Source organism: Anomalospiza imberbis, chromosome 3 (genome assembly GCF_031753505.1).
Source record: "Anomalospiza imberbis isolate Cuckoo-Finch-1a 21T00152 chromosome 3, ASM3175350v1, whole genome shotgun sequence".
NCBI classification, from domain to species: domain Eukaryota; kingdom Metazoa; phylum Chordata; class Aves; order Passeriformes; family Viduidae; genus Anomalospiza; species Anomalospiza imberbis.
The window spans coordinates 96,941,560-96,958,384 of NC_089683.1; the positions used below are offsets into that span (position 1 = coordinate 96,941,560).

The following is a 16,825-nucleotide window of genomic DNA, read 5'->3' on the forward strand; positions in this document are numbered from 1 at the left end:
GTCTCACCATATTTCAGTTATTCCTGCTTTCTGACTGGGCACAGAGCTCCAGTTCCTTGTGTTTGTTCCCCAGGCTGCATACATTGGTATACATACACTTTGTTTCTCATCTTGGAAGGCAGCTAAGGAGTGTTTGTCCTTACTCTGGTTGGCCTAGCTTATTACCCCACTTGAAATTGCATGAGTGTTGCCACTTTGGATACCACCTGCTAAGTTCTTCAGTTGAAAGCCCACCTCACCACAGTGGCCAGCCTCTTACAAGAGATTCCCTTGCCTCTTCTAGACAGGTGGGTCCCATTTCTCCCTGACACTCGTAAGTAATTGAAGAATGTCCAATTGTCGTAAAAGCCAAAACCCTCATGACCATACCAGCCACAAAGACAGAAGTTGATTTGCATTATGTATCTATTTTTGGCTTCATCTTTTTCTGCAAGTGGTAAAACAGAAGGAAAGATAGCTTGTACACCAATACTTTTTGCTTGCCCTCTCAGGGTCCTGTAGTCTTCCCTGACTGTGGCCCAGGTTCCAGCCTGCCACATCGCTTATGCCTGCATGGCATAAGAGCAGCGGTGGGAGAGAATTGTGTGTTTGTGACAATTTGTGACACCCTCTCAGCAACATCCTGGACCTTAGCTCATGGAATGCAGCACACCTCCAGTGGCAATCAGGCTGGCAGATGGGTGCCTCTGTGCTCCTTAACAAAGAGTCTCCTACTATGAGGCTTCATCACTGCTTTTCACTGCATGCTGCTGGTACAGTTTCTCCTTGCAGACCTTGCTCCTCCTGGGTGTCTACAGCTGTTAAAGCTTCATATGTGTTTTTGGTGGGAATGCTGGAGGGTGGGGAATGAAGCAGAGTCCTGCTTTTGTTCAATACCAGGGTCCAAGATGCCTCATTATCTGTAGTGTCCACCAAAATAATCAGCTCCATCTCAGCACTTCTAATGCTGCACAGCCTTTTAACTGTTTCCTGGCACTCCTGATGCAACAGATCATCAGCCTGTGATCATCTTTGATAGGTCACCTTTTATCTGGGAGAAAGGTCTAGGCTCTTATTGCAACCTACCACCCATATTGAAGTCTCCTTACTAGTTCCATATGGTTGGAAGCATCAGAAGCTTGCTCTGTAGAATTGCTGGGTTTAGCACAGCCTGGTTTTCTCTTCTTCAATCAGTCAATATGTTTGGTACTGGTCATTTCCAAGGCAGGTGTTGACATTTGTATTACATTAATAAGGAAAATGTCATCTGGCATTCATGGAAGATAAAGACTTTTTGTCTCCAAAAATAATAGGGTCAGAGCACAGGATAGGGGTTTTTATACACCTTAAAATAATCTGCATTTAGTGTGACAGCAGGATAACAATATATGATTGGATCAAATTCACCTATGCTATCACAGCTTTGACTTTCATTTAATAGTAATTTCAGAACTTACACTTGATCTTAATAGTCACTGTGGTGGAAATGACAGGCTTCCAGCAAGGGAAGTTTGTTTGCTCAGTATTGTGATTGGGAATGAAAAACCATCTCCCCTGTTGGACTTATATTAAAATAATATTGCTCTTGTTACACAGCATGAGTTTGATTGACCTTTAGGCTAGTGGAAGTGTAAGGCTTACAAGTTAAATGCCATTGAAAACAACTGGCTAAATCATAAATTCAAATTGACCTGGTTTATGTATCTGTGATTTAAGGAAGAGATTTGGAGATGTCGGATAAGATCCAGGGCTAAACAACTGAAAGAGAGAGACTAAAATACTCAACTTTAGTTGATTAAAGATATTCTGATCCTGTTTTTCTCTGGTGTCTTGACCTTACTAAAGTTCACTTAGTATGTAATGGAAAAAACAACGGGTTTTATAGCAAAATACAGGAAATGCCTGCAATCATGCCTGATTACAGTAGCAGCTTTTCTTCTGGTTTGTTGGAGGTTTTTTTTTTTTTTTCAAAATACTCTCTCTGTGTGCCTGAAACAATGTAGAATAATAATGCTTTGGAGCCCTTTACTTGGTGTGTCAAAGCAGAGCAATTAGATGTCTGGCTTTTTGATGGATATGCATGTAGGGAGTTTTTGCACAGGAATGCTCCATGTGACCTAAGTCACAAAAAAAGAAAGAAAAAATAAGAATTATTAGAGGGCAGAACTTAAAAGCCTAGAAAATTGTGTGTGTGGCAATTCCACCATGACTGAGAAGACAAATAAATGCAGGTCTTTTTAAGAAACCTGCCTTTGACTTTCAACTACAAAAGTGGAAGTTTTACAACTAATTTGAATGAAATCTCTATCTGGAATAAAGGAAGCCAGGAAGCAGCTTATACTGAATGTACACAAAGGCTTGGATTTATCCCACCTAACTTTCGGAACACAACTGAAGCTTCCAAGTCAGGATCCTGCTTCTCCTGGAGTACATTTACAGTCAGTGGAGTAGGACAGACTGAGTTAGGGAGCTGTGCAGCCCACATGTTCTGTGTGTCATCTGCCTGAAGATATCTGTGGAGATGGCCATGGAGGGAGCCTGGGGCAAACCATGGTACCTCAATTAACCTCCTGTGACTGGTGGCACAAATCTAGTCAGAATCTTGCAAAATACAAGATAGAAAATTAAAACCAGAGCAAAATGTTTCAGAGCTCTAGTTACATTCATGTTTAAGGTAAATTTTGAAAATTGATGGCATTGAGATTGATTAAAATATATATTTTAATTGTGTTTTTCATGATACCTGTATAAGATGAAACATCCTTGTTGTTGATTATTAAGTTACGAGGATTCATTGCTGAGATAGTTCAATGAGTACTGCTTCCAGAAATGCAAAGTGCTACCTAGATATGCATGCATTTGTTTGGTACATATTTTCCTACTCTTTATAAGAAAACTTCAGTCAAAAGTTGGAAGGAGAAGAAAGAATTTCAGTCTTTTTGGTTAGACACAGACACTGTGTACCTGAAATGCAAGTGTTCTTTCTGCTTGCATGATGTGTATTCTCTTGTTGTTCAAATGGTAATGATTTTGTCATCCTACCTACTAAGGTCATTGAAGAAAAAAAAAGAAAAACAACATTGCTTTTGGTTTCCAAAGAAAAACTTCTGAGCAGATCCAAACTTCATTAGGGTGTCCACTGATAAATTTGCTTTCTAAGGTTCTGGTAACATTTTTTCAGAACTGAGTTTTCAAAACTTGATCTAACAAGCTCTAGCTTCACACTGTCCTTTCACTGTCTTTCATCAAGTGATTTTATCAAATAATGATTAAGTATTGTTTTCTTTAAAAGGATTATGGGCATACATAGTGGGAACTTTTAGTTTGTGCTCCACCTAACTTATTGTTATAATACGCAATCTTGTTTTGATGTTACTTGAGATACAAAAATAAGAGCATTGAACCTCGCTGAGTAGCATACCACAGTTTGAGTCAATCCTTGGCTAAGCCTGGGGACCTCTCTTGTCTTCAGTGAGGTCACCAAGGTGTCAATGAGGACAAGGTTTATCACATTACATATTTAACAATGACTTAACACATGGGCTTTGTAGTGGAGGCTGAAACAGTATATATCATTAGCAGTAGGACAGATTTCACCCCATTGTTCCCACCCTGAAAATGCAGAACCAGTTAAGAATTTTTCAGCTGAAGCTTTCAAGGAAAAAGTAAGAAAATGGTGGTTTAAACTGAAGTAGAGAGAGTGAGAATGAAAGAAGAAAATCCCTGAGGAAACTACTAGTAGCCTTAATATTGGAACACTCAGCAGGGTGGGGGAGGACCAGGACATGCAGGCAGCTCAGCCCCCATGCAGAGCCAGTCCCTGGCTGAAGCACCAGGCTGGGGGCTGTTTACCTTGCTTTCACAAAAAGCACAAAAGGTTTGTAAAATCTCAAGAAGGCTTACAAAATGATATAAATTGGTATCTAATTTAACTGCAAGTGTCTGAGGCAGGTTGTTTGTCCTATGCAATAGGCTTAAAATGAAGCCAGGTCCATTCATGGCAGTTCTTATTTGGTACAAAAATTCCAGGCCTATGGGCCATGGGAAAAGAGAATTGCCACTGGGATCCTACAAAAAGCTTCTCTAAATCAAGTCTTTGTCAGTAAGCTAAATCAAGAGTAAGCATTGTAGTGCTATATCACATTCCTATCTCAGATCCATGGAAAAATTGTTGCATTCCCAGGTGTGGGAGTCATGAAAGATGAAGTTTATAAAGTAACATGATGTGAATGCTAAGGCAACCTTCTCTTGAAAGAGAAATAGAGACCACTCCCTTCTATCCTTAGCCAATTTTAGAGAATGTTTTACATAATACATATTTGAACTTGTACATATTCCACTTAGGTTCACAAATAAAAATGTGAAAATAATAAGAAAGGAAAAGTCATACAAAGGAAAGCTGTTAAGTACAATATATTTATTTGCCTGCATATTATTTAAAGGAAACCCAGCATAATAAGATAAGCAGATCCGGCACAGTAATGTCCTAAGCTGCTACCGACAATTGTAATAAAGTTATGGTCAAAGCCAGTAAAAAGCCATATAAAGAAATTATTTTAAGAAAATTTTTTTTCTGCTATTGTAAAAGTCATTGGTTTCCTTAAGCTGATGGAAATTAATATTAAACCTTTGTTCAATATGTCATTAAGATATCAGTAAGCTGTTAGGACCATATAATACATACAGCCTTCTTTTCTATTTTGGGACCCTGCTGACCTGAAAGGTTTCTCAATGGTGGGCACTGCTGGAGATGTGATGTTATGCATCTGCAAGCCTTGCTTTTGCCTTGCAGTTATGAGGGCTTACAGAGCCATAGACAGTGATCATGTGTTTATCTCCCTCTGATGTTTTTGGTGGGTAAATAGCAAACTGGCTTTTGCTACATCCCTCCTCCCATCTCTGCCACCCCTTAGTCCACAACTCATTTGTGCAAATGGCAGGGTGGTGGATCTTGTTCTATATAAGGAAATAAACGTGTGTGTTTTTTAAAGGAAACATGCCTGACAAGAGAATGTCACTATGGTCACATTAAAAGTCAACATTTCCCATTTATGTCTAGCCTGCTGTCTGAACTATCACTGTTTTCTTTGATGAAAATGAATTATAGTATATCTGGCTTTATTTGAAACCAAGTCTGTCATAGTAATTCATCTGCCATTAGCAATTATACACACTGATACACATCAGAATAAGGTGGGTTCACTTTATTCCAAACTTGACACTGGAAAATAGCAGTTTTCAAGTCTGCACAGCAGATTTTTCTGTCTATTACTGAGTAACACTCTACTACAGTGTTTGTTATATATTATTTTTATTCTTTAATGGTATCAGTAATGTAACAATGTCAAAAACTGTGTATCGTAAATTCAATAATTTCTTAATGGATCAACATAAAAACAAAGCAGAGAAATTCCAAGACTTTCACTTAATCACAGGCAAAACTGAGATAACCTACAACAACAAAAGCAGTAGAACCATATTTTTCTCACTGTTAGTCTCACTCAGGTATCCCCCTACTTCCTCTCTGCTAACACAAACTGCTCTACTGTTATGAATTCACTCACAAGCATGAACAATCCAGTGTGTCCCCTACTTTTTACTCCATAGAAAAGGGAGGTCACCAGTAGAACCTAATACCCAACAGCGCTGCAATTATTGCCTGCTTGTGCTCAGTAACCTCAGAAAGTATGGCCTGCTTCTTTCCCCTAGAGGTTTTCAAATGAGAAATAAATTATTATTAGTTTGTGTTTTCTTAGTAGGTATGGTTTGAATTTTCCCATTTATCTCTGATCTGTTGCAGAGGGGAAAAACAGTCTTGCTGATGGGTTGTGTCTGAAATACTTAGAGCAACAAAAGAATCCACTCTGCAAGTACAATCCCCTAATATATCTGTCCTGTGCTGTTTATGTATGGAAACTGAGATTAAGTTGGTGAGATCTAATCACAAAAGAAGCTAACATCAGAACTTTTAAATTGTTGACTTTCCTTTTTATTTTCTGACTCGTTCCATATACAATTTCATCTTGCTTAGAATTGTAACCTAATACATTAGTTATCCATATTTTGTGGACATCAAAGAGGAAATTTGTGCTGGGTACATGAGAGACCAGATGTAGGTGAGCATCTTTGTCTCAAAAGCAACTTGGATATCACTGAGTAACTAAGAAAGTGGTTCTAGGAATGTAGAAGTCTTACCTTAATTAAACAGATAAAAAAATCATCTTGTTGAAATTTCTACTTGCTATGATGACCGTGTTGTCTTCAGTTATGAATTTCACTAACATTAGTAACTAGAGAATGATTCTGATGGTTTTCCATGTTGTTGTACGAAGTTTCCTTTTTACTTTCTGTGGTTTCTTGTGTGAACAGTTTCTCTATTTAAAGCCTGCACAGAGGACGAGATCTTCCCATGCAGGGGAACAATGGCAGTGATTTCAAATACACTATTGAAAGGGTTTCTTGCAGTTGAAAGTCACCAAAAAAAGTGGTTGTTCTGTAGTTCTATACTTTAGGCTTTTGTTGCTTTCAAACCTTTCTGAATGCTGATGTTTTATAGATGTTTAGTAAGGTACAATCCTTCATTTAACTTTTACCTTATAAATAAATATTCCTACTTCCAATGTTGTTTTTTGTACATAGTAATTATTATGCTTCGTTCTGTGAAGTGTTGCTCAATCAACAGTCAGAGTAGAAGTGGTAAAGTAGCCACTGTAAAGTGGTTGCTTGCCAGCTTGTGATCATATTTCTCAGCTGCTTGATCTTGTTCTTCAAATATGTATTTATTTAGTCACTGCTGTTTACTGTGTTGAAAGGCTACTGTTAGGAGTGTTTGGCAGACTTTCTGACTTTACTGGTCCAAACCCATCTTGATTGTTTAACTGCCTTACTTTCAACAAGAAAGCTGTGTGTTATCTAAACGACACTTGTGACACACAGTGCCACTCACACAAGATGCTTATATCTCTGGCTACTGGTGGGATTTGGACTTTAAGAACCCAGTCCTATGAAATAATCATCCACCAAGCCTTTGGAGGAAGCCAAGGCACTCAGTGTCTCATGAAACTTGCGTGTGGAGGAAGAAGTGAGGGTTACAGAAGTTTTTGCACAGGTTACCTGTAGTCAGCTTGCTCTTCTGTTCCAACTTGCACAAACATAACTCATAATCCTGATTCTTTCTTGAGATACCACCAGTCATTCCAACTTCTGAGGTGGTTGTGATGCTGGCAGGTATGCAGAAGTAGAGACCGAGGCTTAAATTTCTCTTTAAAGCTTTCTCAGAACAAAACCTGGCCCCCCTCCAAAAAAATAAAAAAAAAGAAAAAAAAAAAAAAAGAAAAAAACAACCCACAACATTTCATGCAATGACTTCTCAAGTCAACTGAAGTGACTCTACAAAGTATCTTGGCAAAAAAACAAAGGAGAGAAACAGCTTAATGTAGCACTGCTGCATTCAAGAAATCTGAGCATTCTCCTGCCTTAACTGGTTAGGTTGTTTGCAGTTGCATGTAATTAATTACTCATTTTGTCAGACACAGATGACTTTCTTACTTGCTACAAAGAGAATGCAAAATGAGAAAAAGAAGAATTTAACAGACCTTTGTCACTGAGCTATCTGACACTGTATTATTTGGTATGTTCTGATTCAAAGGTAGACAACTGGCACTAAATCCAGGAAAGAAATAAAAGACAGAATGGATCAGAATGGAACAATCTGTACAGAAGATTATTTTACATTCCAGATATGGCTGTGTACTTTACTTTTGGAGGAGTAGGAGAGCTGGCTGTTTCTTGGAACAGTTCTGGGGAAATACAGGTCTAAAAGTTAAAGTTTTAATGTTTTTTAGTGATGCTGCTGCTCTGGAAAGACAAGCTTCCCTGACAACTATTATTCTCCTACTTTTCCTTTTGTTTCCTTTACTCTGTATGTTTTGGTTGTTGGGGTTTTTTTTCCTGTGAGGACAGGAATAGTACGTTATCTATTCCTACTTTCATATTAATTTAGTTAACTAAGATTTCTTTTTCCAAAGTTGCATAATTAGAGGGATTTGGTGAGGTTTCTTGGTTTGGGGAGGGAGGTTTTTTTCTGGCTAGCTTTTTTTAATCTGGCAACTGTAAATTGACAGAAGGATTTTTGTCGCAAGTGCTTTTATGGACTATGACGATCTTGTGGGCTAGCCATGAATTTGGCACTTTGGCAGACTCCCAGCTTACCTTTTAACCTCCCATATGTACTTTGATGGGAGTCATACTGCTGTTGTTTTAGCCTCTTCCAAATTTCTTTTGAAACTCTGGTGCACTTTGTGATAACACAAATCTAATGGTATTACATTTCATTATTGCGTGAGTAATTAAGCTGATGTCCTCAGTGCCTTCAATAGAGTTTTGAAGAGGCTTAAAGGCTTCACTGCACTGTTTTGGCTTGATAAAGGAGTCCCAGATGTTTTTCTTCTGACAAGTAAGATTATAGTTTGGTAAATGGTAAAAAAGTTAAATTGACCTGTGCTTTTACAGTTAGGCTTAAAATTTCATTGTCACCCATTACAGGTAGTCAGAATTTAATAATTAGACTCTTCCTAGTTTTCTCTTGGCTCAGTTTGTTTCTTCTGTTTTTCCACTGTCAAGGTAAATTTTTATTGCTAATTTCTGTGTCTTGTACAAATACTTAAGGAAATAAAGAGAATGATGAGTATCTTGTCTTTATCCAGTATGTGATGCCTTAGTGTTTTATTGCTCTTGAGGTTTCTCTTAGCTTAGGAGTTTCCTGGATTATTGACTATATCTCCATTGAAGTTCATGGCTACCATATGGATGGCATTAAATTAAAGCTAAATGATTTTAGGCCCTAACAATTCCAGTGTGTCACCTTCCTACACGGGGAAGTCCTGCGATCAGAGTTAAGACATCATTTTAGAGTCTTTTCATAAACACTTAATATTTTAAACACTTAATAAAGTGGATCCATTTTTCTAAGCAGCCTCTCGAATTTCTCCAGTTCCTATCATAATTATATGTATTATGACCTTCTTTCTAACAGTCTGTTGTGATGGTGGCTGTAAGTTGTTCCAAGATTACATCAAATAGTAATTATAGTTTGATTTCTTTATCTGAATATCTTGACTTCTTGAAATATAGTTTGTATTCTTCCTTAATTAAGGAACTAAGAACATGCAAGATAACACTGCCCTTGTAAGGTTATAAGCTACAGCTACAATCTTGTTTCCTTCTTCAATTTGCAAGAGCCTTACTCTGATGATCACATTCTATAGGTGTTGCTATAGTCCTGTTTGAATGCAGATCTTTTTTATTGTAGCACTTTTAAGTCACTAAAGGAGCAGTTTTGGGAAGGCACATGATTTTTGAAAGAGGGAGCTTAGTTTTGTTTCTTTGACTTCTTGTGGGGGGGACACAGAGCTGTTGATATCTATTTGCCCTGGCATTGTGTTGGACAATTCTTGTAAATCACTCTCCAGAGGTAGGAAGAGGTGATCACTTGAGGGTTTAAATGGTTATATATAGGGGGTTATGTTGCAGCCAGCTGGATCTTGGATTGTTTAGGATCTGTTGAAATGAATGACCTTAAGGAATGATAAAATATGCAGTCTGCTCCAAGGGGCCATACATGGGTGACCACTGAGGACCTGCAAGAGCAGCATAGCTGATCCAGAGATAGCGAAGTGTGATGTAGGGGATATTGCTTGCTATAAGCATTTCTACAGCCAGAGTATAATTCAGCCACACAACCCATATCTGCCAAAGGTAGTTTATGTAGGAGACAGTGGTTTTACTGTTACTGAGGTAAATATGACTTTGTTGTGCCGTGTCAGATTTGTTTACACACACAAACCACTTTGTAACGTGTACATAACACAGCCTATCTCTGCATGCACAGTAAGTTCTCCAGTGCTTCCCAGTATCTGCTTTGTAGATGTATCATTGCAGATGTGCAATGATTATGCAGACCTTGAGTAGCAAGTCCACTGTGTCCCAGAAATAGCTGATTTTTATGTTGGCCTGTGTGCCTGCTTGAGGAATATATGGGCCAACATGTTAAAAAATGTTTAACAAGTGTCAAAAGAAAAAAAAAAAAAAAAACTAAAATCCACCTACTGAAATTGGTGTGAGAAGCAGAAAAGAACATTTCTGGGGAAAACCCAGCATACTGTAGCCTTGGACATGTCTACAAAAACTCTTAACATACTGCAGCCTTGGAAGGGCTGTTTAATCAATTAATGTGCATAAATGCTTCCACCATGTTTGGTGCCTGTGGTTCTGAAGGCTGGGATCTGACAAGGAGGCATTTCTCTGGAAGAAATTCTCTGAGTAGGGTGAAGACTTCTCATCCCTCACTTAGGTCAAATTTGATGGCATAAAGGATTTTTGCAAAAAAAACTCCTCATCTTTTCATAGGCTTTTAGGGTGAAGTTCATTTACAGAGGCTGGCATGGGACTTTATTCTTCTTCTCTAATTTAGAATTTGCCTACACACACACAATTTCTTTCTTTTTATCAATTCAACCTAAGGAAATTTGTGTAATTCCAGGAAGAAGAATTCTGATCAGAAAATGCTAGCAAAGTCACCTAAAGACATGTGTTCTGCTTTTGATTCTCACCTATTTTATGTCTAAATATACTATGTATCTTTAATATATATCAGAGATACCTAAAGGTCTATACAGAAATATAAAAAGCGAATGTTATTTTGATACACATGCAATATAAGTGGGATTTTTTTACCTTTGTTTTGTTTATGTTATTATATCTACATGATGAAGAGGTTTTACTTGTGTGGGGGCAGGTTCATGCAAGTGAGAGTTCTTTTATGCACTGACTTTCCAGATCCTTTTGTTATTAAGTCTAAGGCAAGTGGCAGGTAAGTTAAATGGTACCTAGCGCCTATTGTGTTGGAACACGTATTAACCATCAGTGGTATATTTAGAAAATATGCAGAGGGCAAGACAGGAAAGGTGGATATCCTTTTCTCAACCTTTTTTTTGACCTGACCCAATTTTATAAGCAGACAATTGTGTGATTTTGAAACAAAGACATTTGTATGATCAGAAACAGCTGCTAAGATTTGTTGTTTAACAATGAACGCAAAATATTCCTGTGAAATTATTTTTGAGCAGGCTTAAGCTACAGAAAACAGTGCTCCCAAGGATGGGAATGTTGTTTTTGTTCCTTCTCATTGCATCCTGAACTTTGAATTGCTACTATACATTAAGAATCAAAATCAGAGTAATCCAAATTTGAAAATACCCATTCACTGATCCCATATGCTAAATTATGAATAAATTGGTACTCCTTGCTTAGTGCTAATGGAAAAATAGAGAATAGCTTCATTGACCTATTTCACATTGACAAAATGATAGATCAGTAGGAAACAAGAAACTGAGATATTTCCCAAACTTTTCTGATTCTGCCTTGAATACATAAAAGCTGTGCTTTCATGCAGCTAAAGAGAGTAAGGGCTTAGTCTTACAAAATGCTTGTAATTGCCTGCTTCTTTATTTTATTGCTTTTAACTAGGTCTGTTTAGTGACTGCTGCCAACTTTTCATGCACATGCAGTGAAGGACAGTTTCTCAGTGGGGTTTGGGAAACCATTTATTTTTCAAATTCTGTAGTTTATTATGAAATTCAAGAGTTCATGATCAAAATTTGAGAGTTGATTTAATTTGAGGCCTTTGTATTTCAGGGACCTGAAACTGGACAATATTCTTCTGGATGCAGAAGGCCACTGTAAACTGGCTGACTTCGGGATGTGCAAAGAAGGGATTCTGAATGGAGTGACCACCACGACGTTTTGTGGCACACCTGACTATATAGCTCCAGAGGTATTTTTTTGAAGTGCACTAAGATTACAGATATTCTTATTCATCAGACTGTTACCTGTGTAATTTTAGACAGTCTTTACACGTAGATGAAAAAATTTAAGATGCAGACTAGACTCTGCTTCAGTTGTGCTTAGGTAGTCTTGATGAAAATGGTTACTCTACTGCTCACAAGCACTATTCCTTGATGATAGGAGTGGTTTTTCTAGTATTTGTTTCCTGAAATTAAAGTTATTCTTCTCAATTTACTCATTTCTGAATCAGCATCATTATGATGAATTTTAGTAGCCTTTAAGGTGCTAGATGCAACTGAGTATTGCAATCTTAGTAATCTTGGGTAGATATAAAAATGTATTTATTTTTTAGTAAGGCTTAAAAAAAATATATTCATACAGAAGAAGCCATGTGTTTGGTTTCATTTTGTCTGCAGCCTTTGTGGGAATATATTTTTTTTCCTTTCTTTAAAATATCTGTGAGTGAAAGATACTATGCCTGTGCTACTTCATAGACTTGCACAGAAAGATGGAAACTAGATATAGATGCTGCATGTTAGTTGGCAACATTTCAAGGTGTTCATTGGATAAAATAAATAGCTGAGAGTAGTGTGGCTTTTACATATTCTAGATTTTAATATTATGAGGTGCATTTCAAAGTGCCTAAAATGAACCAGTATTGAGCAATTATTCTGCTAGGCAGACGTTGTTTGCTCAGTTGAGTTAGTAACCTGTGCATCTTTCCCCTTGAAGATTCAGTGTGCAGGTTTAATGGAAAAGTGTTGTTGGTTTGTCTTTCATCAAATATAAATTTGCAGTGAGGAAAAATGTTATTTATTATTCCTTAGAGTCAATAAATCATAAATCCATACTGTTAGTATGGAGTTGTTCATGGCTGTCCAACTTCAGTAGCACAACTGATAAGGTGTGAATCATCTTGAAACTATCATTGTATAAATGTGTGTCTTATGAAGTTTGAGAAGTATTCCAGCATTAAAAGAAAATAAATACTAGTGTGGTAGGTAGTTTTGGCTATGTATGAATTTTTTTCTGATTCAGTATACTAATTGAGTACTTTGATAAATTCTTTGAAAGTTATTACTGAAAATAAAGCAATAATAAGAACCCAGCAACTTTTACTGAGGCTTCCAATTTGTCATCTTAATTGCAGAAGTTTAGTTCCTGCTTCTATTTCTCTTGCATTTTGGTGATATGTTTTAATTTCCTTTTCTTCAGTAGCATCCAATTCTTCAGCTGTATCCAAAGAGTTTTCAGAACACTTGAAATGTATACATCTAATTTTCTGTATTTGGTGCCTATAAAATATAGTTTTCTTTCAATGAAGAATGTGGATTGGATCCAGACATGTGTATCCAAATGTTAAACTCATTTCTGTTTTTATGCTAAGGCTGAATTTGGTTTTATATTGGTCTTGATTCCCAACTACAGCACTAAGCCCAAGCAGTTCACCACAGGATTTCTCACTGCACTGTGCAGTGTTGTGTAAGAAGCTGGTGGATTTGTTGCCATTCCAAGTCACTTTAAGGCAGCCAGCTTCACCTTAAGCAGGCACCCACTCTCCTTTCCCTGGTTCCCTGTCATGCTGAACCAATGCAGCCAAACTGCAAGCTCCTTTCCAGTGAAAAGGAGACAAGAATTAAACTTGTTCCTGGCACAACAGTAGTTCTGTAACACCAAGTGCTACTATAAAACTTCATCGAGCTAAACTCTTACTTGTTGCTTAAGGTATTTTCTACAAGGTTGAACTTGTGCCACATGAGAAGTTGTAGCCAGTTTTTTCCTGAAAGCAAGTGCAATTAAAGTGAATTCTACAGCCATGTATTGTACAGCAGTTTAATGCAGTAGAAGGAACTTGAACAAAAATGCTTTTGGCTTCCTTCAGCCCTACCTAAAGGGACAAGAATAAATCTCTCAGATTATATCTTCTGCAGCATTAGAAGCTGGTTCAGTTTGTTTTGTTCAAGATAGAGACAAGGAAATGTTTCACATTTTCCACCAGTCTGTTTTGTATATGTGATCTTTTTTCCCCTATAGTGTGACCTGCTTTAAACAGCTTGGAAGGATATGCAGCTCTTTTGCTCACAAGCATAGTCGTTTACTCAAGGGACTGATAAACTCTCAGTACTTCTGAGAACAACATCTCATTGACACTGAGCTGTGTTAGTGCAAATTGCATGGGTAAGAAACCCTGCCTGCTGTTACTGAAATCTGTGTGTGATTCAGTCCTGCTTAGGCACTGGGGCACAGAAGGGCTATATCATGTTAAAACAGCAAAAGTGCAGCTGAGACAGTTGTCTCACTCGTCTCTTCAATCCAATCTCTTTTTCTATGCTAGATCCTCCAGGAGCTAGAATATGGTCCATCCGTGGACTGGTGGGCTCTGGGTGTTCTCATGTACGAAATGATGGCTGGACAACCCCCCTTTGAAGCTGACAATGAAGATGATCTCTTTGAATCCATCCTTCATGATGATGTATTGTATCCAGTCTGGCTCAGTAAAGAGGCTGTCAGCATTTTAAAAGCAGTGAGTCTTCGATTACTTGCCTTCCTCCTCCTTATGGGTTTTTGGCAGGGTTGGTTTGTTGGGTTTTTTTCCTTGATTAAAATTGAATTTGCTGAAAGTTGTTGAGAGCAGTCACCACTGGGAGTTCAAGCACAGTTCAGAGTGCCACTGTTAGGATAATGGGGCCTTGGATAAATGACACCGCTTGTGGGAAAGGAACAGAATGTTTGTATTCCACGCAGTTGTACACTGTATAAATCTGTGTACTGCAGATTCATGTTTCAGGGAAAACCCAACCAGCTAGAACTGTTGCTAACACTTTGACACTTTATATGCCATATACTCCCATCACTAGAGTGGGAGAAGCACTACATAATTAAAGAAACAATGTTTTTATTTAACCTGCTTACAAAATTTCCTGTCCCTTTGCTGTTTTTCCCCTGTCATCAAGATGGGTTGAAAGCCCTTTATTTACAGCTTCATGTTCTATTTTACAATTCACATGATAAGCAGTCTTACTTTAGTGTGATTGTTTCTGTTCTCATTGGGATATTTCAGTATGAGTGATGACTTGACAGCAACTTGTGTCACCAAATGTCACAATTTTTTAAATCAGCCAATATGTACCACTGGGCAAATTCAGTTTTTAGACTATCTTTATAAAGTCAGGTTTACAAAGTCATTCATTACTATGAATGACACTGACATAAATTCTTTCTTCTGTGCTAGTATCATCCTAAATTGAAAAGCAAAACAATACAGAAGCAGTATGCCAATCCCCATAGTTGGTAAACACCCAAGAAGGATTTTTGGCTTTAAAAAATAATTTGGTTTTTATTTATTCCATTTTTCCACCATCTTAGAAACTGGAAAATTTCTGTCTTTCTAGATATTTTTCTTTCAGCACTGGAGTAAGGGAGACTTTCAATTAAGAAGGCAACTGATAGTGTAAAATCCTGCAGAGATCTTCATATGGAGTTGTTTTGAAATTATATATAAAATATAAACAAATTGTGATTTTAGCACCAGCAGATAGCACATTCTGCAGAAGTTCTCATCTTGACCTTTTGATGAAAATATCTTCAGGATTCCTTCTAGCTGAGCAAGAGAGATGCTCTAGCAATGATTCAAAGCAGAAGCCAAAGTTAACCTCTCAGAAATGTTTGCTGAAGTATCTCTTTTGCTACATTCACTGTAGTGAGAAGATGGAGGATTTTTTACTGCTGGTAGTAATTTATTAATACCTATTCTCCCTTCTCCCCAAATAGCTTTCTGAGTACTTTTTGTTAGCTCACATGATACTTTCATGCATCCATTTCTGTCTCCAGATCCTTTGATTATTTTACTTCAGCAATTAAAATATATGGACTTGAGCTGCAGAGTTTGGGCTTATATCCAGGGCTCAGGGGTTATTTTGGCACATTGTAAAGGAAGAGTTGTTGTCAGTTTTCATACCTACATCTGATTTTCATTGGAGTCCAGGGGATTTTCTTTTATCACTGACTTTTTTACAGAATTTTCTGAGACTATTTTCCTGGATATACATTTTGATAGTAAGAATAGTGATTTGTATCATGCTGAAGTCATAGCCTTTTAGGCATAAATTGATACAATTTAATGGAGCTGTGGCAATTTACAGCATCAATAAAACACATTTCCTTAGGATTAGCAACCTGCTGCCTACGAATATATGGTGTGAAATCTGCTTGAAACTTGTGTTCTTCATCTGATACTTGTCCATATGAAGAACAGGAAAAGCAGAGGAAAGAAAGAGGCGTCTATGTATTTTACTGCTGAATGGTAGCAAGGGATTAACTTTGGAACACTTCATTTCCTCACATTGTGCTTCAAGACATGAGTTTTATTCTTTTGAAACTGTGTGTTTTTACAGTCCTTCAAACAACATGTAAGGAAAGTTTAATAAGAAGATATTCTCTTGTATTAAGTGGTGATGTTGTCCTATTTTCTGAAGAAACAGTTTTCCTGTTATTTCCATCAAAACACCGGGGATGATATTAAAGCTCAGTATTACAAGGCAGCATGTTGTGTATCTCATGAAAATCCACACATCTTATTAGTCCTGTTTCTGTAAATTGACAGGAATTGCTATTTAAATTCTTTCCTGTGTAGTAAGGAAAACAATTCTTCATTGAAATTGGCTCTCTGCTTCTTCCCAAGCAATGGAGAGATGTTGTCTCTACAGTGTGCATTCCCTGTCTACAGACTCTACAGTCTCTGGCTACAGAAGCAGAACAGTGTTTTTAAGCTGTGTGATTTATTTCAAGAAGCAAAATTTGGGGAGCCTAATTATCCTTGATTCAGGCCCTAATCAGCATTCTGTCCTGTTATCACTTAAGTCAGTAGTAATGCTGATCCTAAAAGGCTTCTTCTTTCAGAAAAAGAGGTTCCTGCCTTAGCCATGGAAAGGTTTATGGCTATGGCTGCCAGCTTCATTTCTTCAGCTGAGTGCAGTTGACAGCTGTGTCTGTCCTGATGGTT

General features: G+C 37.5%; 1 protein-coding gene across 2 annotated transcripts in view; it reads left to right on the top strand.

Annotated features, from left to right (window-relative positions):
• The window catches only part of PRKCE (protein kinase C epsilon), a 287,835-nt gene that overhangs the window by 247,334 nt on the left and 23,676 nt on the right, over nt 1–16,825 (top strand). For both annotated transcript variants that reach the window (XM_068185893.1, XM_068185894.1), the window contains exons 12-13: nt 11,674–11,812; nt 14,159–14,347. In XM_068185893.1, the coding sequence (XP_068041994.1) occupies nt 11,674–11,812; nt 14,159–14,347 (328 nt within the window). The remainder of the gene's footprint in view (nt 1–11,673; nt 11,813–14,158; nt 14,348–16,825) is intronic.